The 25347-nt window shown below is 43.9% G+C and overlaps 1 protein-coding gene across 1 annotated transcript in view; it reads right to left on the bottom strand.

The window, feature by feature from the left end:
• The window catches only part of LOC140210259 (plasmolipin-like), a 51382-nt gene that overhangs the window by 6816 nt on the left and 19219 nt on the right, over nt 1-25347 (bottom strand). Inside the window, exon 2 of the mRNA XM_072279135.1 lies at nt 6412-6588. Coding sequence (XP_072135236.1) covers nt 6412-6588 — 177 coding nt within the window. The remainder of the gene's footprint in view (nt 1-6411; nt 6589-25347) is intronic.

Below are 25347 nucleotides of genomic sequence, written 5' to 3'. Positions count from 1 at the left end.
ATTCATCCCTCCCTACTGATCTCCCTCCTGGCGCGTATCCCTGCAAGCCAAAGGAGTGACACACCTGGCCACTCAGCTCCTCCCTCATCTCCATTCAGGGCCCCAATCAATCCTTCTAGGTGAGGCAACACTTCGCCTACTAATCTGTTGGGGTCATCTCCTGTATCTAGTGTTCCCAATCCAACCTCCTCCACATTGGTGAGACCCGATGTACATCAGGGGGACCACTTTGTCAAGCATCTTCATTCCATCTGCAACAAGCAGAATACCCCGGTGGCCAACCATTTTAATTCTAATCCCCACTCCCACTCTGACACGTCAGTCCGTAGCCTCCTCTGCTGCCACAATGAAGCCACTCTCAAGTTGGAGAAGCAACACCTCATATTCCATCTGGGCTCCCTCCAACCGAAGGCATGAACATCCATTTCTCTAACTCCTTATAGAGATCCCCCTCCCCTTTTCTTCTTCTTCCATTCTCCACTCCAGCTCCCATTTTACCATTTCTATTCTCCTCACCTACCTCGTGCCCTCCTCCTTCCCTTTCTCCCATGGTCTACCCTCCTCTCCTATCAGATTCCTTCTTCAGCCCTTTAGCTTTTCCACATATCACCTCCCAGCTTCTTACTTAATCCCCTCTCCCCCATCTACTTGGTTTCAACTATCTCCTTCCAGCTCGTACTCCTTCCCTTTCCCCCCATCTTCTTATTCTGGTTTCTTCCCCATTCTTTTCCAGTCCTGATGAAGAGTTTCATCGACTATTTATTCCTTTCCATAGGTGCTGCCTGGCCCGCTGAGATCCCCCAGCATCTTGTACGCATATGTTAAAAGATGTGAGATGGAAGCTGTGGTGGCCAAGTCACAGGTATATTTAAAGCAGAGTTTGATTAGTAAAGGCATCAAAGGTTATGAGGAGAAGGCAGGAGAAGGGGTTGAGAGGGATAATAAATCACCCATGTATCATATACTTTTTGATTGTCACTGTATTGTCCTTAATACTAGGAAGAGAAAAACAAAGGGACCTCCCAAAGTACAGGCCACTATGATCAGGATATGCAGCATTTCTCATTATCACCTCATGGAAGCAAATGTACAGATAAACAGGGTTACACAGCTTTCGAATAATTATGGGAAGTGTTATAAGGGATTTTCAAGTATTGCTATTTGATAAATCCAGGCTAAAAGGACTTTTCTTCCTGAATACTCTGTTTTTTTTTATTAAAGTACCTGAATGGAGGCTGATGCCCTGGAGTAATTTCCTGAATGGGCCGACTTCCACAAGTTAGCCTGGAGAAGCACACTGGTTTACTTAAGGGGAGTCACCATAATTATACCCAAACTAATCCTACCAACCCAGGCTAATTTGTGGAAGTGGAGTACTCAGAAAGTATCCTGGAATCTCAATATGAGACATTTCCCAATAATACCATGGGAAATATGATATTATTGTTAAAAAACAATATTAGATTAGATTAGGTTCAACTTTATTGTCATTGTGCCGAGTACAGATACAAAGTCAATGAAATGCAGTTAGCTTCTAACCAGAAATGCAAAGAATAGTGTTATTTACAAAATAACTGCGAATAAAAGTTAAGTGCTATAGCACACAAATATAGAAGTACTGAGACAGTACAATATGGGTGCAACACTGCTTAGCACACCCATATGTTAAAGGGTTGATAAAATTACCACAATGGACCCAAGGAATATTAAATCATCTCTAATTCCAGTGAATGGTGAAGCAATCCATATTAAAAAACACTCCTCCTCTCACCTCTGACTTGTGGTAGTTACAATATTCAAGGTATGGTCACTATATTGGGGCGGCACAGTTGCGAAGTGGTTAACACAACAATTTCAATTACTGCCACTATCTGTAGGAGTTTGTATGTTCTCCCATGACCGCGGGAGTTTCCTCCAGGTGCTCTGGTTTCTTCCCACAGCCCAGAGATGTACTGGTTAGTAGGTTAGTTGGTCATTGTAAATTGTCCCGTCATTAGGCTAAGGTTAACTTGGGTGATTGCTGGCAGCATAGCTCAATGTGCTGGAAGGGCCTATTCCATACTTTACCTCAATAAATTGGTAAACAAAATAAAATATGACAAAAATGAAAGACTCAGTATCAATCCCACAGTGGAGCATTAAGGAGGACCATATGAAGAAGAGTTGAGTCCATAAGACCATAAAACATAGTAGCAGAATTAGGACATTTGGCTCATCGAGGCTGCTCCACATTCAAATATGGCTGATCATTTTCTCCCCCTCCTGAGCCCCACTCATCGGTGTTATCCCCATAACCTTTGATGCCATGTCCTATCAAGAACCTATCAAGCTCTGTATTAAATACAACAAACAACCTGGCCTCCACAGCTGCCTGTGGCAATAAATTCCACAAATTCTTCACTCTTCAGCTAAAGAAATTTCTCTGCATCTCTGTTTTAAATGGGCGCCCCTCTATCCTGAGGCTGTGCCCTCTTGTCCTAGATTCCCCCACCATGGAAACATCCTTTTCACATCTACTTTGTTTAAGTTTTTCAACATTCAAAAGGTTTCAATGAGATCCCCCCTCATCCTTCTAAATTCCAGCAAGTACTAACCAGAGTCATCAAATGTTCTTCGTTCAATAACCCTTTCATTCCCAGAATCATCCTTGTGAGCCTCCTCTGGACCCTCTCCAATGCCAGCACATCTTTTCTTAGATGAGGAACCCAAAACTGTTCACAATGTTCAAGGTGAGGCCTCACCAGTACCTTATAAAGCCTCAGCATCACATCCCTGATCTATTCTAGACCTTTTGAAATGAATGTTGACATTGCATTTGCCTTCTTCACCACCAACTCTACCTGCAAGTTAACCTTTAGGGAGTTCTGTACAAGGACTCCCAAATTCCTTGGCATCTCATTTTTTGGATTTTCTCCCCGTTTAGAAAATTGCCTGCACATTTATTTCTACTTCTAAAGTTCATGACTATGCATTTTCTAACATTGTATTTCATTTGCCACTTTCTTGCCCATTCTCCAATTCTGTTGAAGTCCTTCTGCAGCCTACCTGTTTCCTCAACACTACCTGCCCCTCCACCAATCTTTGTATCATCTGCAAACTTGGCAACAAAGCCATCTATTCCATCATCTAAATCATTTATATACAGCATAAAAAGTGGTCCCAACACTGACCCCTGTGGAACACCATTAATCACTGGCAGCCAACCAGAAAAGGACCTTTTTATTCCCACTTGCTGCCTCCTACCAATCAGCCAATGCTCTCACCATCTCAGCAACCTTCCTGTAATACCATGGGCTCTTAACTTGATAAACAGCCTCATGTGTGGCATCTTGTCAAAGGCCTTCTGAAGGCCAAATATACAACATCCACAGCATCCCCTTATCAATCCTACATGTAATCTCCTCATAGAATTCCAATAAGTTCATCAGGCAAGATTTTCCCTGAAGGAAACCTTGCTGATTTTGTCCGATTTTGTCCTGTGTCACCAAGTACTCCATATCCTCATCCTTAATAATTGACTCCAACATCTTCCCAACCACTGAGCTCAGGCTGACTGGTCTATTATTTCCTTTCTGTTGCCTTCGTCCTTTCTTAAAGAGTAGAGTGACATTTGCAATTTTCCAGTCCTCTGGCATCATGCCAGAGTCCAATAATTTTTGAAAGATCATTACTAAAGCCTCCATAGTCTTTACCACTACCTCTTTCAGAACCATAGGGTGCAGTTCATCAGGCCCAGGTGACTTACAGTATGTAACCTTAGGCCTTTCAGCTTTTTGAGCACTTTCTCCCTTGTAATAGTAACTGGACTCACTTCTCTTCCCTCTTACCCTTCAACATCTTGCACACTGCTAGTGTCTTCCACCGTGATGCAAAATACTCATTTAGTTCATCAGCCATCTCCTTGGCCCCGATTATTATTTCTCAGGCCTCATTTTCTAGTGGTTCTATATCCATTTTCATCTCTTTTTTATTTTTTACATACTTGAAAAAACTTTTACCACCCAGTTTGATATTGTTTGCTAGCTTGCTTTCATAATCCATCTTCCCCCCGCCCCCCCCAAGGATACTTCTAGTTGCTTTCTGTAGGGTTTTATAAGTTTTCAAATCCTCTGTCTTCCCACTAATTTTCACTTTCATGTAGGCCCTCACTTTTGCTTTTACATTAGCTTTGACTTCCCTTGTCAGTCAGTCACGGTTGTACTATTTTGCCTTTTGAGTATTTCTTTGTTTTTGGAATACATCTATCCTGCACCTTCCTCATTTTTCCTAGAAACTCATGCCATTACTGCTCTGCTGTCATCCCTGCCAACAGCTCCTTCCAATTTAATTTGGCCAACTCCTCTCTCATATCACTATCATTTCCTTTACTCCACTGAAACACTGCTACGTCAGACTTTACTTTTTCCCTATCAGATTTCAAGTTGAACTCAATCATATTGTGATCACTGCCTCCTAAGTGTCCTTTTACCTTGAATTCCCTAATCACCTCTGATTCATTCTATAACACCCAATAGAGTATAGCTGATCCCCTAGCAGGCTCAACGACAAACTGTTTGAAAAAGCCATCTCTTAGGCATTCAACAAACTCACTCTTTTGGATTCATTTCCAACCTGATTTTCCCAATACACCTGCATGTTGAAATCTCCCATGGCTATTATAACATTGCCCTTTTAGTGTACCTTTTCTATTTCCTGTGGTAATCTGTGGTCCACATCCCAGCTACTGTTAAAATGCCTGTATATAACTGCCATCAGGGTCCCTTAACCCTTACAATTTCTTAACTCAACCCATAAGGATTCACCATCTTCCAATCCTATGTCACATCTTTCTACTGACTTGATGCCATTCTTTACCAGCAGAGCCACGGCACCCCCTCTGCCTACCTTCCTATCGCTCCGATACGGCGTATAACCTTGGACATTCAGCTCCCAACTACAACCATCCCTCCGCCACGACATCATACCCAACAATCTGTAAAAGTGCAACAAGATCGTCCACCTTATTTCTTATACTCGGTGCATTGGGATATAACACTTTGAAAGCTGCATTTGCTACTCTTTTTGATTCTGCATCCCTAAAGCACTGATACTCACCCTGTTGGCTGCAATTATGTCCTATCAGCTGCCTGCCCTTCCTGACACTCTGACTGCACGCTATCTTTACTTTTTTACCATCTGTCCTATCCTGAGTCCCTTCACTCCGGTTCCCATCTCCTGCCAAATTAGTTTAAACCCTCCCCAACAGCTCTAACAAACCTGCCCACAAGAATATTGGTCCCCCTCAGGTTCAGGTGCAACCCATCACTTTTGAACAGGTCATACCTCCCCCAGAAGAGATCCCAGTGATCCAAGAACCTGAAGCCCTGCCCCCTGCATCAGCTTCTCAGTCACACATTTATCTGCCAGATCATCCTGTTTCTACCCTCACTAGTGCGTGGCACAGGCAACAATCCAGAAATTACTACCTGGGGGTTCCTGCTTCTCAGCTTTCTACCCAACTCTCTAAATTCTCTTTTCAGGACCTCTTTGCTTTTCCTTCCTATGTCATTGGTACCAATACGTACCAAGACATCTGGCTCCTCCCCCTCCCTCTCCAAAATGTTGTGGATACAACCCAGGATGTCCCTTACCCTGGCACCTGGGAGGCAACGTACTGTACCATCCAGATGTCCCATTCACATCCACAGAATCTGCTGTCTGTTCCCCTCACTATTGAGATCCCTATCACTACCGCTCCCCTCTTCTCCCTCTTTCCCTTCTCACCACAGACCTACGCTCAGTGCCAGTCACCCAGTCTCCGTGGCATTCCCCTGGGTGGTCATCCCCCACAACAGTATCCAAAGGAGTATACTTATTATTGAGGGGAATGACTACAGCGGTGCTCTGTGCTAACTGGCTATTCACATTTCTATTTCTCCTGACAGTCACCCAGTTACTCACCTCCTGCAACTTCAGGGTGGCAACTTCCCTGTAACTCTGATCGATTATCTCCTCACTCTCCCTATAAGCCGAAGGTCATCCCGCTGCTGCTCCAGATCCCTCACGCGGTCTTCAAGGAGCTGCAGCCAGATGCACATCACGTAGATGTGGTTCCCTGGGAGACTCTGGGTCTCCCGGGGCTCCAACATCCAGCATGAAGAACACACAACCGCCATTACAATCCCTAGCAATCTTAATTGTTTTCAATAAGATTGCATGTTATTCTTCTAAACTGCGACAAATAGAGTCCCGTCATCTTTAATTTCGCCCCGTAGGCCTGCATAACCCAGAAGGTGAGGCAAGAATTTGGAATGAAGTGAAGTGATTATCTAAACAGCCTGTACAAACTGCCGGGTGATTGCAAACTGTTCAATGTGACCCTTGGAGACTTGCAGAACCAAACTGATACACAATTCCTCCAGTGGAACCTACCACATGGTGCCACGGCATCACTGGGAGTTTTGAAGGCAGTTTCAGCAGGTAGAAAAGGAAGAAAATTAAGGTGAGAATCCACAGGAAGATGGCCACAAATATCACCCATCCGAACGCTTCGTCGCCCTTCGAGATTCTTGAACCAGCAATCAGCGTCCACACCAACAAGCCAAACATCTGCACAGGGTATAAAAAAGTTAGAGGCAACTTGAATTAATATAGCGCCTTTCACTGTCACAGGAGAGGACTGAGCTTTCCACCATGTTGGTTTTGAAATGTAATTAAAGTTGCGATAAGGCTGGCAATTTATATCTACCAAGTTCCCAGAAATAGTATTAGATGCATCTATTTTTAAGTGGAATTTGAATTAGAACTTGTTTAGTATTGTCACATATTATTATACTATTGCATTTCATGTAGACAGTCGGGATGCAACGTCCGTGGTTGACCCTGACCAATGAAGGGCCTTGTTATTACACAATTGTCACAGTGAAAAGCTTGTCTTGCATCCAGATCAGGTCATTACATAGTGCATTGTGGTAAGCATTGTAAAACAATAACAGAGGGCACAACCAAGTATAACAGCTACAGAGGAAATGCAGTGCAGGTAGGTAATAACGTGCAAGATCATAATGGGGTAGATTGTGAGGTCAAGAGCCTATCTTATACTACCGAACCATTCAATATGACTGCAGGGTAGAAGCTATCCTTTGAACCTGGTAGCATGTGCTTTCAGACTTTTGTATTTTCTACCCAATGCAAGCGGGGAGAAGAGCAAATGAGCACAGCCAAGAAGGGCCAAAAGGCCTGTTTCTGTGCTGTAGTTTCTATGGTTTCTATGGAGTGATATTACGTTTGTAGCTCAGGGTGAAATATCATCCTGAATGCTCACTGTTCTTCAAACTATGCAATTGGAGCTCGTACTTGAAGAATAAAAGGGGCTTTGTGGTAATGAAATTGCAGCCACCTTCAATACTGCACATTATATATTGGATTCTAACCCCTCACCCCTGCATGCTTTTCTGATTCAATGGTCGGACACCTTGGGTAACTTTAACCAGCCCAGTTTGTACGTTTCATCAGTTCATTGCTTCTTCCATCTGCTGTTTGGTTCTGCATATCATAAACACAGCTTCCTTAACCACTTCTATACAGGGTTGCTATAAACATATATATTTACTTGAATGCAGAGTAAGAGAGTAGTTCTGACAGCAACAACATCAAGCAGCTGGCTGATTTAGTAGTGACACACAACTGGTAAGTTCTGTTTCCCAGTCTGCTTTGAATGGAGCTCCAGTGCATCAAGGGTTAACTGAAGCAAAGGCAGCGAACTCTGTGACAAGGGAGGCAGAGTCGTCAATGGTGCTGGGTTCAATCCTCAATCTGGGTGCTGTATCTTAAGTTCGCACACTTTCCCAGAGACTATGCAAGTTCCCAATAGATGCTCTAGTTCCACCCCACCACCCTCATCCCATAGAAGAGTAGGTAGGTGGAGCACTTTTCCACCACCTTCTCTCCTGCAATTGGTGAGCTTTATACTTTATTGTCGCCAAACAATTGATACTAGAGCCTACAATCATCACAGTGATATTTGATTCTACGCTTCGCGCTCCCTGGAGTACAAATCAATAGTAAATATTAAAAATTTAAATTATACATCATAAATAGAAAATAGAAAAGGGAAGGTAAGGTAGTGCAAAAAAACCGAGAGGCAGGTCCAGATATTTGGAGGGTACGGCCCAAATCCGGGTCAGGATCTGTTCAGCAGTCTTATCACAGTTGGAAAAGAAACTGTTCCCAAATCTGACTGTACGAGTCTTCAGGCTCCTGAACCTTCTCCCGGAGGGAAGAGGGACGAAAAGTGTTTTGGCTGGGTGGGTCATGTCCTTGATTATCTTGGCAGCACTGCTCTGACAGCGTGCGGTGTAAAGTGAGTCCAAGGACGGAAGATTGGTTTGTGTGATGTGCGGCGCCGTGTTCACGATCTTCTGCAGCTTCTTCCGTCTTGGACAGGACAACTTCCATACCAGGTTGTGATGCACCCTAGAAGAATGCTTTCTGCAGTGCATCTATAAAAATTAGTGAGGGTTTTAGGGGACAGGCCAAATTTCTTTAGCCTTCTCAGGAAGTAAAGGCGCTGGTGGGTCTTCTTGGCAGAGGACTCTGCTTGGTTGGACCAAGTCAGGTCATTTGTGATATTGACCCCGAGGAACTTAAAGCTTTTGACCTGTTCCACTTGCGCACCACCGATGTAAATTGGGTCGTGCGGTCCGCTACTCCTTCTGAAGTCAACAACCAATTCCTTCGTCTTGCTGACATTGAGGGATAGGTTATTGTCTTCGCACCATGCCACCAGGTTCTTAATTTCCTCTCTGTACTCAAACTCATCATTACCCGAGATACGGCCTATAATTGTTGTGTCATCAGCAAACTTATATACTGAGTTTGATGGAAACTTGGCTACACAATCATGGGTGTACAGTGAGTACAGTAGGGGGCTGAGTACACAGCCTTGTGGGGCACCGGTGCTCAGAGTGATTGTAGAGGAGAGCTTGTCCCCTATTTTTACAGCCTGGGTCCTGTCTGTGAGGAAGCTGAAGATCCAGCTGCAGATCTGAGTGCTAAGGCCCAGTTTCCGGAGCTTAGGAATCAGTTTATTTGAAATGATGGTATTAAAGGCAGAGCTGTAGTCAATGAAAATGAGCCTTACGTATGCATCTTTATTCTCCAGGTGTTCTAAGGAGGAATATAGGGCCAGAGAGATGGATGGCATCTACCATTGACCTGTTGCTCCGGTAGGCGAATTGCAAAGTGTCGAGGTTGATGTTTGCCGTAACCAATCGCTCGAAGCACTTCATAGCCACAGGTCGATAGTCATTCAGGCATGCCACCTTGCTCTTCTTCGGCACCGGGATTATTGTTGCCTTCTTAAAACACGAGGGGATCTTAGACTGAAGCAAGGAGCAGTTGAAGATGTCAGCAAACACTCCAGCTAGCTCGCTTGCACAGGCTCAGAGAACCCATTCTGAGACGCCATCTGGGCCCGTCGCCTTCCTTGGATTTATCTTCAAGAAGGCCCTTCTAACGTCCTCCTCGGTGACGATGAATCTCGATGCCACCAGGTCCGGTTCATCCGGAGGGAGCCGGAAACTCCTCTTCTGTTCGAATCTTGCGTAGAATACGTTAAGTTCGTCAGGAAGAGAAGCGCCACAGTTATTGATATTTCCAGCCTTTTCCTTGCGCCCAGTGATCTCATTTAGACCCTGCCATAGTCTACTGGCATCCCTCTGGTTAGCCCGGACTTCCAACTTGGCTCGATATTGCCTCTTGGTGCCCTTAATGGCTTTCTGGGGTTCATGCCTGGATTCTGTGTAGCGACTGTTATCTCTGGACCTAAAAGCCACAGCTCTAGCCTTCAAAAGGGACTTGACCTCATAATTCACCCAAGGTTTCCAGTTAGGGAATACCAGGATTGTCTTGCGAGACACACAGTCCTCCGTGCATTTCCAAATAAAGTCCGTGACAGCTGAGGCATACTCATCGAGGTTAGCTGCCGAGTCTTTGAATACTAAGTAGTCCACCGATTCAAAGCAGTCACGGAGGACCTTATCCGTTTCCTCCGTCCAACGCGACACTTCTTTTGACACCGTGACCTCCTGCTTCAGTTTCTGTTTGTAAGCCGGGAGGAAGAGTACGGCCTGATGGTCCGATTTTCCGAAGTGAGGTCGTGGGACGGAACGGTAGGCATCCTTGACTGCTGTGTAGCAGTGGTCAAGTATATTCGGGCCGCTAGTGGGGCAGGAGACATGTTGGTATAACTTTGGCAACGCCTTTCTGAGGTTGGCCTGGTTAAAGTCCCCGGTTGTAATGAGCAAAGCCTCCAGATACCTGGTCTCAAGTTCACTTGAAGTACAGACTTGGGGGTAGTTCTCCCAATCTTGGGAGAAGGTACCCAGAACCCGTACTTCAATCACACTCATCGCTAGGCTGTTGACAGACTCCAGAGCCAATCCTGGTTTGTAGCAAAGACAAAATTAGGAACCTTCACCTGGAGTAACAGTGCAAATAGAAAAGCTAACTTACAGCTCCCTCCCCAAATCCAGGGCATTGATACAAACCAAGAATTAAACCCGGGCCCTGCCGATTGATATTTTTGGCAATATTTTACTAACTGGAACAAAGGCAGATCTTTCAATCATGCTTCACTTTCAAAGCCCACACTAAAACAATTAGCAGCTGACGTTTATTATGGTCAGTATTGTCCAGTTTGCTACCGTAAATCACTGCCTAGATGCAGTTATCGTTCAGAGAGAAAGAATAATGAGAAAGAACACAGAAATAATACATGGAGTAGGGCAACTGGCACCTTGAATTGGCTCCCCAACACCATGGCTAATCTTCTACTGAAGAGCCATTTTTCCACAACATCCCTTTGTTCTCCAATCACCTTAATATCCAGATAGCTATTGATCTCCATTTCGAATTAAATCAATAACTAAACTCCATTACATGTCAAGGTAGACAACTGCAAAGGTTCACACTTTGAACGAAGAATTTCTTCTCCTCTTGGTGTTAAACAGACAAGCACTTATTCAAATTCAATTTCAATTTTACTGCCATCTGACTGAACATATATACAACTAAATGAAGCAGCATTCGTCCGGACCACAGTGCACCCATAAAACATACTTCACACACAGCACATACACCAAAATATTACTAAAATGTATGTAGTGCACAGCAAACAGTTACAAGCTCACTGTCCTAGTGACAAGACCTCGGTGGAGACAGGGTATTCATTAGTCTCACAGCCTGAGGGAAGAAGCTGTTGCCCAATCTGGCCGTCCTAGTCCTGATGCTCCCACACCCCTTCCTGATGGTTGTGGATCAGAGAGATCGTGGGATGAGTGGTAGGGATCCTCAACAATGCCTCGGGGCCTTGGTCTTCAAAACGCTGGTAAGTGCCACAAATGGGGTGTGGGGGGGGGGGTGGGAGGTGGAGAAAGACCACAGTGATCCTCTCGGCGGCTTTTACTGTCCTCTGTGGGGTCTTGCACTGAGATGCCTTGCAGCTTCCGTACCACACAATGCTGCAGCCAGACAGGACTCTGTCAATGGTACTCCTGTGAAATGTTATTAGAATGGGAACGGGGAGACTTGCACACCTGAATCTCCTCCGGAAGTATAGACACTGCTGTGTCTTCCCGACCATTTGTGAGCCGTAGATGTGCAATGGAGAGTGGTTGACCTACGTCTTCCTGAGGTCCACAATCATCTCTGTGGTCTTGTCCACATTGACACTCAGGTTGCAATGGGTAACAAAGATTTTGCTTCCTGAATACTTTTGGGTACATCTTATGGATTTTGGGCTACTGATCATGAAAATCACCATGAATTTTCCCTATCACACACTATTTTTTGAAATCGCCTACAATTGTTATTTCAATTCTTAATTCAAGTCAGAATAACTGATGCCAAGGTTAAGGAAGGCATTTTCGTTGGTTCACAAATCAAACAGGTTATCAATGACAGCCAGTTCAAAGAACTTCTAGAAGGACTGGAGAAAATCACATGGAAGGCATACAAGGATGTTGTTGAAAATTTTCTTGGCAACTACAGAGCACCAGACTACGTGCAGCTGGTTGACAATACAAACCATGAAGTGCAACACATCAATAAAGATTCATTTACTGCATTTCCATTTGCCATGTTCAGGAGTAATTTTTAAAGAGAAAAAAGATTTTTTTTCAGTTAGCACGTGGATTGTATCTTCTCAGTGTCACCTCCTGGGTTTGGATTGTTTACCTTTTCTGTCTAATTGTCTTTGGACCAGCTCTGTTTTCTCACTTACTTTCACTTTGTCTGATTTGGTACCTTGGGGCTTGTTAAACTCTCTTTGTATTTATCATTTTATTCGATTTGGGGTAATTAAATTAGCATGGGATTTTAAATGAATTGCATCGTAGTTGCTGCCTTTGGGGGTTATTACTTCGTCTGGACTCCAGGGCTGTCTGATTGGTCCTGAATTCCTACATGCTCCGGGATGTATCATAGGGGAGCGTGCCAACCCTCTTTGCTTGGTCACCGTGGATCCTTGTCTGGTGAAACTCTGACCGAGTTCTTCCATGTATCATGAGTGATTTCAGTTCATCCCAGTTTGGCAAAAGAATAAATCAGGGAAGGTAGTGCACCCGTGGATAACAAGGGAAATTAGGGATAGTATCAATTCCAAAGAAGAAACATACAAATTAGCCAGAAAAAGCCACTCACCTGAGGACTGGGAGAAATTCAGAGTCCAGCAGAGGAGGACAAAGGGCTTAATTAGGAAGGGGAAAAAAGATTATGAGAGAAAACTGGCAGGGAACATAAAAACTGACTGTAAAAGCTTTTATAGATAAGTGAAAAGAAAAAGATTGGTTAAGACAAATGTAGGTTCCCTACAGACAGAAACAGGTGAATTGATTATGGGGAACAAGGACATGGCAGACCAATTGAATAATTACTTTGGTTCTGTCTTCACTAAGGAGGACATAAATAATCTTCCAGAAATCGTAGGGGACAGAGGGTCTAGTGAGATGGAGGAACTGAGGGAAATACATGTTAGTAGGGAAGTGGTGTTAGGTAAATTGAAGGGATTAAAGGCAGATAAATCCCCAGGGGCCAGATGGTCTGCATTCCAGAGTGCTTAAGGAAGTAGCCCAAGAAATAGTGGATGCATTAGTGATAATTTTTCAAAACTCTTTAGATTCTGGACTAGTTCCTGAGGATTGGAGGGTGGCTAATGTAACCCCACTTTTCAAAAAAGGAGGGAGAGCGAAACCGGGGAATTATAGACCGGTTAGCCGAACATCGGTGGTGGGGAAAATGCTAGAGTCAGTTATCAAAGATGTGATAACAGCACATTTGGAAAGCAGTGAAATCATCGGACAAAGTCAGCATGGATTTGTGAAAGGAAAATCATGTCTGTCAAATCTCAGAATTTTTTGAGGATGTAACTAGTAGAGTGGATAGGGGAGAACCAGTGGATGTGGTATATTTGGATTTTCAAAAGGCTTTTGACAAGGTCCCACACAGGAGATTAGTGTGCAAACTTAAAGCACACAGTATTGGGGGTATGGTGTTGATGTGGATAGAGAATTGGTTGGCAGACAGGAAGCAAAGAGTGGGAATAAACGGGACCTTTTCAGAATGGCAGGAAGTGACTAGTGGGGTATCGCAAGGCTCAGTGCTGGGACCCCAGTTGTTTACAATATATATTAATGACTTAGACAAGGGAACTAAATGCAGCATCTCCAAGTTTGCGGATGACACGAAGCTGGGCGGCAGTGTTAGCTGTGAGGAGGATGCTAAGAGGATGCAGAGTAACTTGGATAGGTAAGGTGAGTGGGCAATTTCATGGCAGATGCAATTTAATGTGGATAAATGTGAGGTTCTCCACTTTGGTGGCAAAAACAGGAAAACAGATTATTATCTGAATGGTGGCTGATTAGGAAAAGTGGAGGTGCAATGAGACCTGGGTGTCATTATACACCAGTCATTGAAAGTGGGCATGCAGGTACAGCAGGCAGTGAAAAAGGCGAATGGTATGCTGGCATTCATAGCAAGAGGATTCGAGTACAGGAGCAGGGAGGTACTACTGCAGTTGTACAAGGCCTTGGTGAGACCACACCTGGAGTATTGTGTGCAGTTTTGGTCCCCTAATCAGAGGAAAGACATTCTTGCCATACAGAGAGTGCAAAGAAGGTTCACCAGATTGATTCCTGGGATGGCAGGACTTTCATATGATGAAAGACTGGATCGACTAGGCTTATACTCTCTGGAATTCAGAAGATTGAGGGGCGATCATATTGAAACGTATAAAATCCTAAATGGATTGGACAGGCTAGATGCAGGAAGATTGTTCCCGATGTTGGGGAAGTCCAGAATGAGGGGTCACACTTTGAGGATAAAGGGGAAGCCTTTTAGGACCGAGATTAGGAAAAACTTCTTCACACAGAGAGTGGTGAATCTGTGGAATTCTCTGCCACAGGAAACAGTTGAGGCCAGTTCATTGGCTATATTTAAGAGGGAGTTAGATATGGCCCTTGTGACTAAAGGGATCGGGGGTATGGAGGGAAGGCAGGAACAGGGTTCTGAGTTGGATGATCAGCCATGATCATACTGAATGGCGGTGCAGGCTCGAAGGGCCGAATGGCCTACTCCTGCACCTATTTTCTATGTTTCTATGTTTCAATATTCTGTATAGTTTACCTGAGTTCTCGTGGGTTTTGCTGGTTAACTTCTGTAATAACTCTTTTATTTTGTTTGAATTGCCAAAGTCTCTGTGAGTCAGTCCTGCACTGGAATTCACTGGTGACCCTGACATTCAATGCCTCCACTTCTTATTCCCGACCTTCACCCAGACCTGACTATCATTGGAATATCAACCAACATATAAATAGCAGGGAAATTGACCAACAACAGGCCATAGTCAACAAACAGTGCCAGTGTGATGAGGCACATTTCAATCACTATCTATAAATTTGCCGATGACACAACCATTGTCGGCAGAGTTTCAGATGGTAATGAGGAGGCAGACAGGAGTGAGATCGATGAGCTTGGTGAGTCGTGTTGCAACAAAACATCAGCAAGACCAAGTAATTGATAGTGGAGTTCAGGGAGGGGGAGTTGAGGGAACACGTACCGGTCCTCATCGAAGAATCAGCAGTGGAAAGGGTGAGCATTTTCAAGTTCCTGGGAGTCAACATCTCTGTGGATCTACCTGGGCCCAACATACTGATGCAATTACACAAAAGACACGGCAGTGGCTATAGTTTATTAGTAGTTTGAGGAGATTTAATATGTCATCAAAGACTCTCACAAATTTCTACAGATGTACCTTGGAGAGCATTGTAACTGGTTGCATATATAAAAGAATTATACTTTTTTATTATTACTATGTATTGCAATGTACTGCCACCACAAAACAATAAATTTCATGACATATGCCAGTGATATTAAAACTGATTATGATTCTGAATCAGTAGCTATGATTTTCTGTCTCTACAAGTGCTCGCTGAATGCTTACATCTCAATTGCATGGTACAGTAATCTGCTTTGTTTGAAATGCCAAAGTCTCCTGCACTGAGGTGACTTTAAACTAGAATGGTTGGGGGGTGGGAATCAAATTAAAGAGGCTAGGCGAGAGGAGGTTAGTTTACAACAGGGGGATGGGAACTAGTGCAGAGAGACAGAGGGGTGTAAAGTGAGTGTAGAAGCAAAAAGTAGTAAGGAGAAAAGTAAAAGTGGCAGGCTGACAAATCCAGGGCAAGCATCAAAAAGGGCCACTTTTCAACATAATTGTATAAGGGCTAAGAGAGTTGGAAAAGAGCGCCTGAAGGCTTTGTGTGTCAATGCAAGGAGCATTCGTAATAAGGTGGATGAATTGAAAGTGCAGATTGTTATTAATGATTATGATATAGTTGGGATCACAGAGACATGGCTCCAGGGTGACCAAGGATGGGAGCTCAACGTTCAGGGATATTCAATATTCAGGAGGGATAGACATGAAAGAAAAGGAGGTGGGGTGGTGTTGCTGGTTAAAGAGGAGATTAACGCAATAGAAAGGAAGGACATAAGCCGGGAAGATGTGGAATCGATATGAGTAGAGCTGCATAACACTAAGGGGCAGAAAACGCTGGTGGGAGTTGTGTACAGGCCACCTAACAGTAGTAGTGAGGTCGGGGATGGTATTAAACAGGAAATTAGAAATGTGTGCAATAAAGGAACAGCAGTTATAATGGGTGACTTCAATCTACATGTAGATTGGGTGAACCAAATTGGTAAAGGTGCTGAGGAAGAGAATTTCTTGGAATGTATGCGGGATGGTTTTTTGAACCAACATGTCGACGAACCAACTAGAGAGCAGGCTATTCTAGACTGGGTTTTGAGCAATGAGGAAGGGTTAATTAGCAATCTTGTCGTGAGAGGCCCCTTGGGTAAGAGTGACCATAATATGGTGGAATTCTTCATTAAGATGGAGAGTGACATAGTTAATTCAGAAACAAGGGTTCTGAACTTAAAGAGGGGTAACTTTGAAGGTATGAGATGTGAATTAGCTAAGATAGACTGGCAAATGACACTTAAAGGATTGACGGTGGATATGCAATGGCAAGCATTTAAAGATTGCATGGATGAACTACAACAATTGTTCACCCCAGTTTGGCAAAAGAATAAATCAAGCAAGGTAGTGCACCCGTGGCTGACAAGAGAAATTAGGGATAGTATCAATTCCAAAGAAGAAGCATACAAATTAGCCAGAAAAAGTGGCTCACCTGAGGACTGGGAGAAATTCAGAGTTCAGCAGGAGGACAAAGGGCTTAATTAGGAAGGGGAAAAAAGATTATGAGAGAAAACTGGCAGGGAACATAAAAACGGACTGTAAAAGCTTTTATAGGTATGTAAAAAGGAAAAGACTGGTAAAGACAAATGTAGGTCCCCTACAGACAGAAACAGGTGAATTGATTATGGGGAGCAAGGACATGGCAGACCAATTGAATAATTACTTTGGTTCTGTCTTCACTAAGGAGGACATAAATAATCTTCCAGAAATAGTAGGGGACAGAGGGTCCAGTGAGATGGAGGAACTGAGCGAAATACATGTTAGTAGGGAAGTGGTGTTAGGTAAATTGAAGGGATTAAAGGCAGATAAATCCCCAGGGGCCAGATGGTCTGCATCCCAGAGTGCTTAAGGAAGTAACCCAAGAAATAGTGATGCATTAGTGATAATTTTTCAAAACTCGTTAGATTCTGGACTAGTTCCTGAGGATTGGAGGGTGGCTAATGTAACCCCACTTTTTAAAAAAGGAGGGAGAGAGAAACCGGGGAATTATAGACCGGTTAGCCTAATGTCGGTGGTGGGAAAACTGCTGGAGTCAGTTATCAAAGATGTGATAACAGCACATTTGGAAAGCGGTGAAATCATCGGACAAAGTCAGCATGGATTTGTGAAAGGAAAATCATGTCTGACAATCTCATAGAATTTTTTGAGGATGTAACTAGTAGAGTGGATAGGGGAGAACCAGTGGATGTGGTATATTTGGATTTTCAAAAGGCTTTTGACAAGGTCCCACACAGGAGATTAGTGTGCAAACTTAAAGCACACGGTATTGGGGGTATGGTATTGATGTGGATAGAGAATTGGTTCGCAGACAGGAAGCAAAGAGTGGGAATAACCGGGACCTTTTCAGAATGGCAGGCAGTGACTAGCGGGGTACCGCAAGGCTCAGTGCTGGGACCTCAGTTGTTTACAATATATATTAATGACTTGGATGAGGGAATTAAATGCAGCATCTCCAAGTTTGCGGATGACACGAAGCTGGGCGGCAGTGTTAGCTGTGAGGAGGATGCTAAGAGGATGCAGGGTGACTTGGATAGGTTGGGTGAGTGGGCAAATTCATGGCAGATGCAATTTAATGTGGATAACTGTGAAGTTATCCACTTTGGTGGCAAAAATAGGAAAACAGATTATTATCTGAATGGTGACCGATTAGGAAAAGGGGAGGTGCAACGAGACCTGGGTGTTATTATACACCAGTCATTGAAAGTGGGCATGCGGGTACAGCAGGCGGTGAAAAAGGCGAATGGTATGCTGGCATTTATAGCAAGAGGATTTGAGTACAGGAGCAGGGAGGTACTACTGCAGTTGTACAAGGCCTTGGTGAGTCCACACCTGGAGTATTGTGTGCAGTTTTGGTCCCCTAATCTGAGGAAAGACATCCTTGCCATAGAGGGAGTACAAAGGAGGTTCACCAGATTGATTCCTGGGATGGCAGGACTTTCATATGAAGAAAGACTGGATGAACTAGGCTTGTACTCGTTGGAATTTAGAAGATTGAGGGGGGATCTGATTGAAACGGATGAAATCCTAAAGGGATTGGACAGGCTAGATGCAGGAAGATTGTTCCCGATGTTGGGGAAGTCCAGAACGAGGGGCCACAGTTTGAGGATAGAGGGGAAGCCTTTTAGGACCGAGATTAGGAAAAACTTCTTCACACAGAGAGTGGTGAATCTGTGGAATTCTCTGCCACAGGAAACAGTTGAGGCCAGTTCATTGGCTATATTTAAGAGGAAGTTAGCTATGGCCCTTGTGGCTATGGGGATCAGGGGGTATGGAGTGAAGGCTGGTGCAGGGTTCTGAGTTGGATGATCAGCCATGATCATAATAAATGGCGGTGCAGGCTCGAAGGGCCGAATGGCCTACTCCTGCAACTATTTTCTATGTTTCTGTGTTGAGTTCAGCGGTGACCTTGACACAATCCTGTTCAACTCTGAGTTGAAGTCAGTGAACAGCACCTTGTCGTCTGAGGCATTGTTTTCACTGATCCTGGATACTCACCAACATTGACGTGATGCTAGGTAGCTGCTTCTCTCAATGCTCCAGTCTGCACTTTCGAAACAGTCCTGCAGTGTTGCGGTGGCACTTCTAACCAGGCCCTGATCTCCTTGTGAACTGGTTTGACTCGTTTAACCTCTGGTCAGCGTGCAGGGATTAGCAAAAAAGGATTTGTGGTCTGCATACCCAAGATGAGGGCAGTGGACAGCCTTTCAGGCTCTGTGAGTGTTGGTATATGCCAGGTCTAATATTGTCTCTCCTCTGGTTATGAAGTTGACACACTGGTAGAACTCTGGCAGGACTCTTTAGAAGTTGGCATGGCTGAAGTCCCATAGGAACTGCCTTCGAGGGAAGTTTTAATATTTGCCTTATTGAAAGCAGTCGACTTGTTCAGACTCCAAAATGGGAGGGAACTACGCCAGCCTCACCTCATTCTGTTCCCATCCTACTGCTTCCATTCTCATTGGCAAACTTCCCACTGCAAGCCGCAGCAGAGCTGACATGTTTATTAGCTACGTAACCTGTTGTCATGGTGACAGCGTGCATCAATAATCCCGCCACAAAGTCTCCTGGAAATATAGCCCCGAGTCATTGACTTCCTGTTCCCCAGAATGCAGCTGACAAAGGCTGGAGCTGAGCCAGATTCTTGTACTAGGCTTCCGGTCTGTTATCCCACATGGGCCACACCTCCAATTTAGGATGGCACAATGGCCATGCCAATGATTATGAGCCACCCAATTATACTCACGTGAACAATTAACCTCTTAACCCGTACATTTTCAAACGTGGGAGGAAACCGTTGTAGGTGTGCATGGAATCTGGAGAGAATTGTTGAGGAAGTGGGAGATTAAAAACAGGATTAAAATGTAGTATCAGTGTAAATGAGTGGTTGATGGTTGGCCCAGATTTAATGGGCCGAAGGGCCTCTTTCATTGCAATACCTCTCTAAGAATCTTCTGCTTCTGGGTTTAAGCAGCCAGTATATGGATGTGAGGTTAGAGTTGTAGGGTGATGGAGAGAACCTGAAACAATTTAAAGCTGGCATTCCCCTTTTGACCAAGCCATTTGCCATCACCCAAAAATCTGGATTCACATATCTACAGTGGGCAATCGATTGAGGGACTGCAGGGTTTGATATTCCAACTAAGACGGTATGTAAACTTGTGCAGCAAATACTTAGCTTTGAGGAAGTGTCCCAAAAATGTGTTGCAGTCCTTAAGATTATGAAGTACAGTAACTTGCTGAGTGCCCAAAACCAGCTATTTAACTTTCCCAAAGCTAAGCCCCAAAAAAATGCAACACTCCAATTTAACACAGTTTCACTTTTTAAAATGGATTATCTGTCATTCCTATATGTGGGAGAACAGAACCCAAATCAGGATGTCCGACGCACACGGACATCACAAACACAGCAAAACAGGAGTTATATAAATGAAATAGAGCCAAAATACAAACCCAGCTGGACACACACAAAATTGGATTTCAAAGACTCCAAAGTACATCTATTATCAAAGAATGTATAAATTATACAGACTTGAGATTTGTTTGCTTACAGGCAACCACAAAGCAAGAAACCTGAAAGAACCCAATTAATAAAAATAAAATGAAGACCAACATCTGATGTGCAGAGAAAAGGAGGGAAAAAAAACACGAATCATGCAAACAATAGGAGTGAGCAACAACACTCCAAACCAAAATGGATCCTTAGGTCCGAACCCCCAAGCAGCCTAGAATAGACCCAAGTGTTGGTACCAGTCCATCATATTAGCGAGCAAGGAGCACAGCAGCTGGGGGCAGTCTTCATAGCCTCAGTGCCATGGAGAGAGGAGTGAACATTGCGGGAGAGCAAGTGAAATCAGCTCCCACCTCTGATCTTGATGCCCAGTGCAATATCACTTAAATTGGCCAAACAGCATACTGTGCGAGGGGTGATTGATAAGTTCGTGGCCTAAGGTAGAAGGAGTGCATTTTAGAAAACCTAGCACATTTATTTTTTGACATAGTCCCCTCCTACATTTACACACTTAGTCCAGCGGTCGTGGAGCATACGGATCTTGGACTTCCAGAAAGTGTCCACAGCAGGGTTGATTGATAGGTTCGTGGCCTAAGGTAGAAGGAGATGAGTTATACAGCTCCTGTTACATGCACATGCAGGTCAACTCTTTGAGTGATTATGCAGAAAGTTTGAAGTTAATAACTCATCAGGAGTTATTGATAAGTTCGTGGCCTATAGTAGAAGGAGATGAGTTATTAACTTCAAACTTTCTGCATAATCAAAGAGTTGAACTGCATGTGCATGTAACGAGAGCTGTATAACTCATCTCCTTCTACCTTAGGCCACAAACTTGTCAATCACCCCTGCTGTGGACACTTTCTGCAGGTTCAAGATCCGTGTGCTCCACGACCGCTTGACTAAGTGTGTAAATGTAGACCAGGGGGACTATATTGAAAAATAAATGTGCTAGGTTTTCTAAAATTGACTCCTACTTTAGGCCACAAACTTATCAGTCACCCCTCGTACCTCGAACTGGGACCTGGGCACCACTGCAGCAAAAGGCTCTGGGCCCAGGACACGCCGCTTAGCAACTCTCTCCGGGCCCAGAACACGCTGCTTAGCGACTCTCTCCGGGCCCAGAACACGCTGCTTAGCGACTCTCTCCGGGCCCAGAACACGCCGCTTAGCGACTCTCTCCGGGCCCAGAACACGCCGCTTAGCGACTCTCTCCGGGCCCAGGACACGCCGCTTAGCGACTCTCTCCGGGCCCAGATTTTGCTGTCTAGCCCAAAGCTGCTACTCGATTTCCACAAATCAGCTCAGCACCCAGAGTGATCCAACCTTGCCCCTGGGCCAGTTGTACGGGCATCAGAATTCTTCTTCCTCGACTTCCCTCTCTGAATGGCTCACTCCATCTGCGTTGATTCTGTAACATATCCGCACGGTTCATCCCTCAAATTCACTTCACCTTCGCTTGCCTCTTTATTGTTTATCATGATCTTTTATTTCTTCCTTTATTACTAGTTCTTGAAGTACTCAGATTTCCAGTTCGAGTTTCCATTACCCTTCCTTGCAGAACAAGGTGTCATTCATTCGCAACTGTTTGGTCACCTGATCAAGGATGGTAGATACGGAATAGGACTTAAGGCAAGGGTCAGGATAATAGGAAAATAAAGTGCAGGTACATTAATGTTTGGGTCAAGACTGAACTTAATTGCTTTATTTAAGATTTGACAAATTCAGAAATAACTCTGATAAGCACAAGTGGTTCTGCAGATGCTGGAAATCCAGAGAAACACAGACAAAATACTAGAGGAACTCAGCAGGTCAGGCAGCATCTGGTCCTGATGAAGGGTCTTGCCCGAAATGTTGACTCTTTATTCCTTTCGATAGATACTGCCTGACTTGCTGAGTTCCTCCAGCATTTTGTGTGTGTTCCGTTTTCTGGCCAGTTTCTCCACTTGACTCTTCTTAGACAAAGAAATTATTTTTTTTGTATCACAGATGTTATATGGATGCAAATCAAGCCCTTCATCATTTGTTAATAATGAAGAAGGCACAACTACCTAACTGTTTGGGTAATACCAAATAATTATCCAAATGAAACATTTCAAAATGTTTCACATAATTAATGAATATGCAAACGAGTGATGTGATGATGTCAACACGCCTTCCTTACAAAGTTTTGTTTTTAAATGGGTGAAATATAATGCCACTAGATGTATAGTGCCTTGACAAAGTATTCAGCTCCTACAACTACTTTCACATTTTACTGTCTAGATTTAAAATATATTGAAGCAGGATCTTTTGGAGCGAATCTACATTCGCTCCAAAACAGATTATTATCTGAATGGTGGCCAATTAGGAAAAGGGGAGGTGCAACGACACCTGGGTGTCATTATACACCAGTCATTGAAAGTGGGCATGCAGGTACAGCAGGCGGTGAAAAAGGCGAATGGTGTGCTGGCATTTATAGCGAGAGGATTCGAGTACAGGAGCAGGGAGGTACTACTGCAGTTGTACAAGGCCTTGGTGAGACCACACCTGGAGTATTGTGTGCAGTTTTGGTCCCCTAATCTGAGGAAAGACATCCTTGCCATAGAGGGAGTACAAAGAAGATTCACCAGATTGATTCCTGGGATGGCAGGACTTTCATATGAAGAAAGACTGGATGAACTGGGCTTGTACTCGTTGGAATTTAGAAGATTGAGGGGGGATCTGATTGAAACGTATAAGATCCTAAAGGGATTGGACAGGCTAGATGCAAGAAGATTGTTCCCGATGTTGGGGAAGTCCAGAACGAGGGGCCACAGTTTGAGGATAGAGGGGAAGCCTTTTAGGACCGAGATTAGGAAAAACTTCTTCACACAGAGAGTGGTGAATCTGTGGAATTCTCTGCCACAGGAAACAGTTGAGGCCAGTTCATTGGCTATATTTAAGAGGGAGTTAGATATGGCCCTTGTGGCTACGGGGTCAGGGGGTATGGAGGGAAGGCTGGGGCAGGGTTCTGAGTTGGATGATCAGCCATGATCATAATAAATGGCGGTGCAGGCTCGAAGGGCCGAATGGCCTACTCCTGCACCTATTTTCTATGTTTCTATGTCAAATCAAAAGAAAATTTCCAAAGCCTGCAAACAACTTACTAAAAATTTAAAAAAAAAGAAGTTGCAAGGCTGAAAAAGTATTCGCCCCCTTTGTAATTACTATGTTAACTTTCCTCAGATGCAATACCATATATTACCTTACCAATTCACCCAATTTGATGATGTAGAAAATGAGAAGATCACTACCCCCTCTGTCTGTAAGGTCCAACAGTATGGTAGATTTTCAACAGGACAAACCAAAATGAAGACAAAAGAGCATTTAAGGCAAGTCAGGGAAATGAAAATAGAGAAGCACAAATCTGGGGAAGGGCATAAGACCATCGCAGAGATACTGGATATACCTCGGAGCTCATCGTGAAAAAGTGGAAAAAATATGAAACTATCCATCGTGAGAAAGTGGAAAAAATATGAAACCATATCCACACTGCCTTGGTCAGGCCACCTCTCTAAATTTAGTCACCTGAGAAGAATGGCACTCATAAGAAAGGCACTGTGATGCCAACAATCACTCAGTACTCTGCAGAAGTCAGTGGCTGCAACTGGAGATGAAGTTCATGGTTCCAATCTCTAAGGCCTTGCAGAAAAGGGGCATTTATGGAAGAGAGGCAAGAAGAAGCCCTGGCTAAAAAAAAAAGCATAACCTTTCCCATAAGGACTTTGCAAATCATCACTTAGATGATAATTTAAAGATGTGGAAGAAGCTCTTGTGGTCGGATGAAACTAAAGTGGTATGTGTGGTGTAAATCTAATACTGTGCATCCATCAGGAAACAGCACCCCTACTGTGAAGTGTGGTGGAGGTAGCATCATGCTATGGGGAAGCTCTTCAGCAGCAGGGACTAGAAATCTGGTTGGGATTGATGGGAAGTTGAAGGCTGCTAAATATGGAGAGATCCTGGATAAAAAGTAGCTAGCCAGAAAGCTTAAACTGGGGAGGAAGCTCATCTTTCAGCAGGACAACAACCCAAAGCACACTGCCAGAGTGGCTTCAATTGAAGAAAGTTGATGTCGTTGAGTGGCCCAGTCAGTCATGACCTTAACCAGGTCAAACATTTCAGGCACGACCTCAAGTTTGCTGTCCATCACCACTCCCCAGCTAACCTGGCACAGCTTGCGCAATTTTACAAGGAGAAATAGGCAAATCTTGCTCCATCATGTTGTACAAAGCTAATAGAGACTTATCCAAAAAGACTACTGGCTGTAATAGCTGTGAGAGGTAGTAGTTTAGCTAGGTACTGAGCAAAGGGGTTGAATACTCTTGAACTGCTGACATTTCAGTTTTTGATGTTTTTGGTTTCCCGTGCTTTATAATTTTCCCCTTTTTGGGGCTCTACTGTGAAAAGAAGGAGCATGTGATTCACAAATAAAATTCTCAGTTAAATTGATCTAAAACCCTGGTTGCAATACTCATTTATGTGAACAAAGGGTTGGGGGATGAATACTTTGACAAGGTACTACATGAGTCATACACTTAAACCCCTTCTCATAATTTGCTGCAAAATTGAATTGAATACACACAATAGTTTATCCTTAAGGACTACATTGGCCAATGTCTTATTGTGAAGCAAGGAACCTGACAGGTCATATCTAATCAGACTCTTGTGACTCCAGTCTCAGAAGATATGACTGGTTATTAATACCCTTTGGATTGGTAATGCTATGCTCCATTGCAATCAGGATTGAGGAAGAAGTACGCTGTGCTTGGTAACTGTCATAAATTGCACTGCTGCCTTGAAGCATGGTTTCCAGACAGTCATGGGTTTGTTGGCCAGTCAGTTAAATCAAGAATACTGAAGCAGTTTGTTTCCTGCTTTAGTAATATTTGTTGTTTTAATTTGGATACAGGATAGGGAGAAGCAAAAAATTAAGTTTAAGTTCCTCTTCAATGGGTTCTCTAATGGACTCTCCCTTGCACTGGGACAAAGATCAACACAATGATTGCACTTCCTACCCTCTGCCATCAGG

The sequence above is a fragment of the Mobula birostris genome, chromosome 15 (genome assembly GCF_030028105.1).
Source record: "Mobula birostris isolate sMobBir1 chromosome 15, sMobBir1.hap1, whole genome shotgun sequence".
Classification (NCBI taxonomy): domain Eukaryota; kingdom Metazoa; phylum Chordata; class Chondrichthyes; order Myliobatiformes; family Myliobatidae; genus Mobula; species Mobula birostris.
Note: the sequence above shows the minus strand (reverse complement) of the source record. Positions and strands in the feature narration are given on the sequence as shown.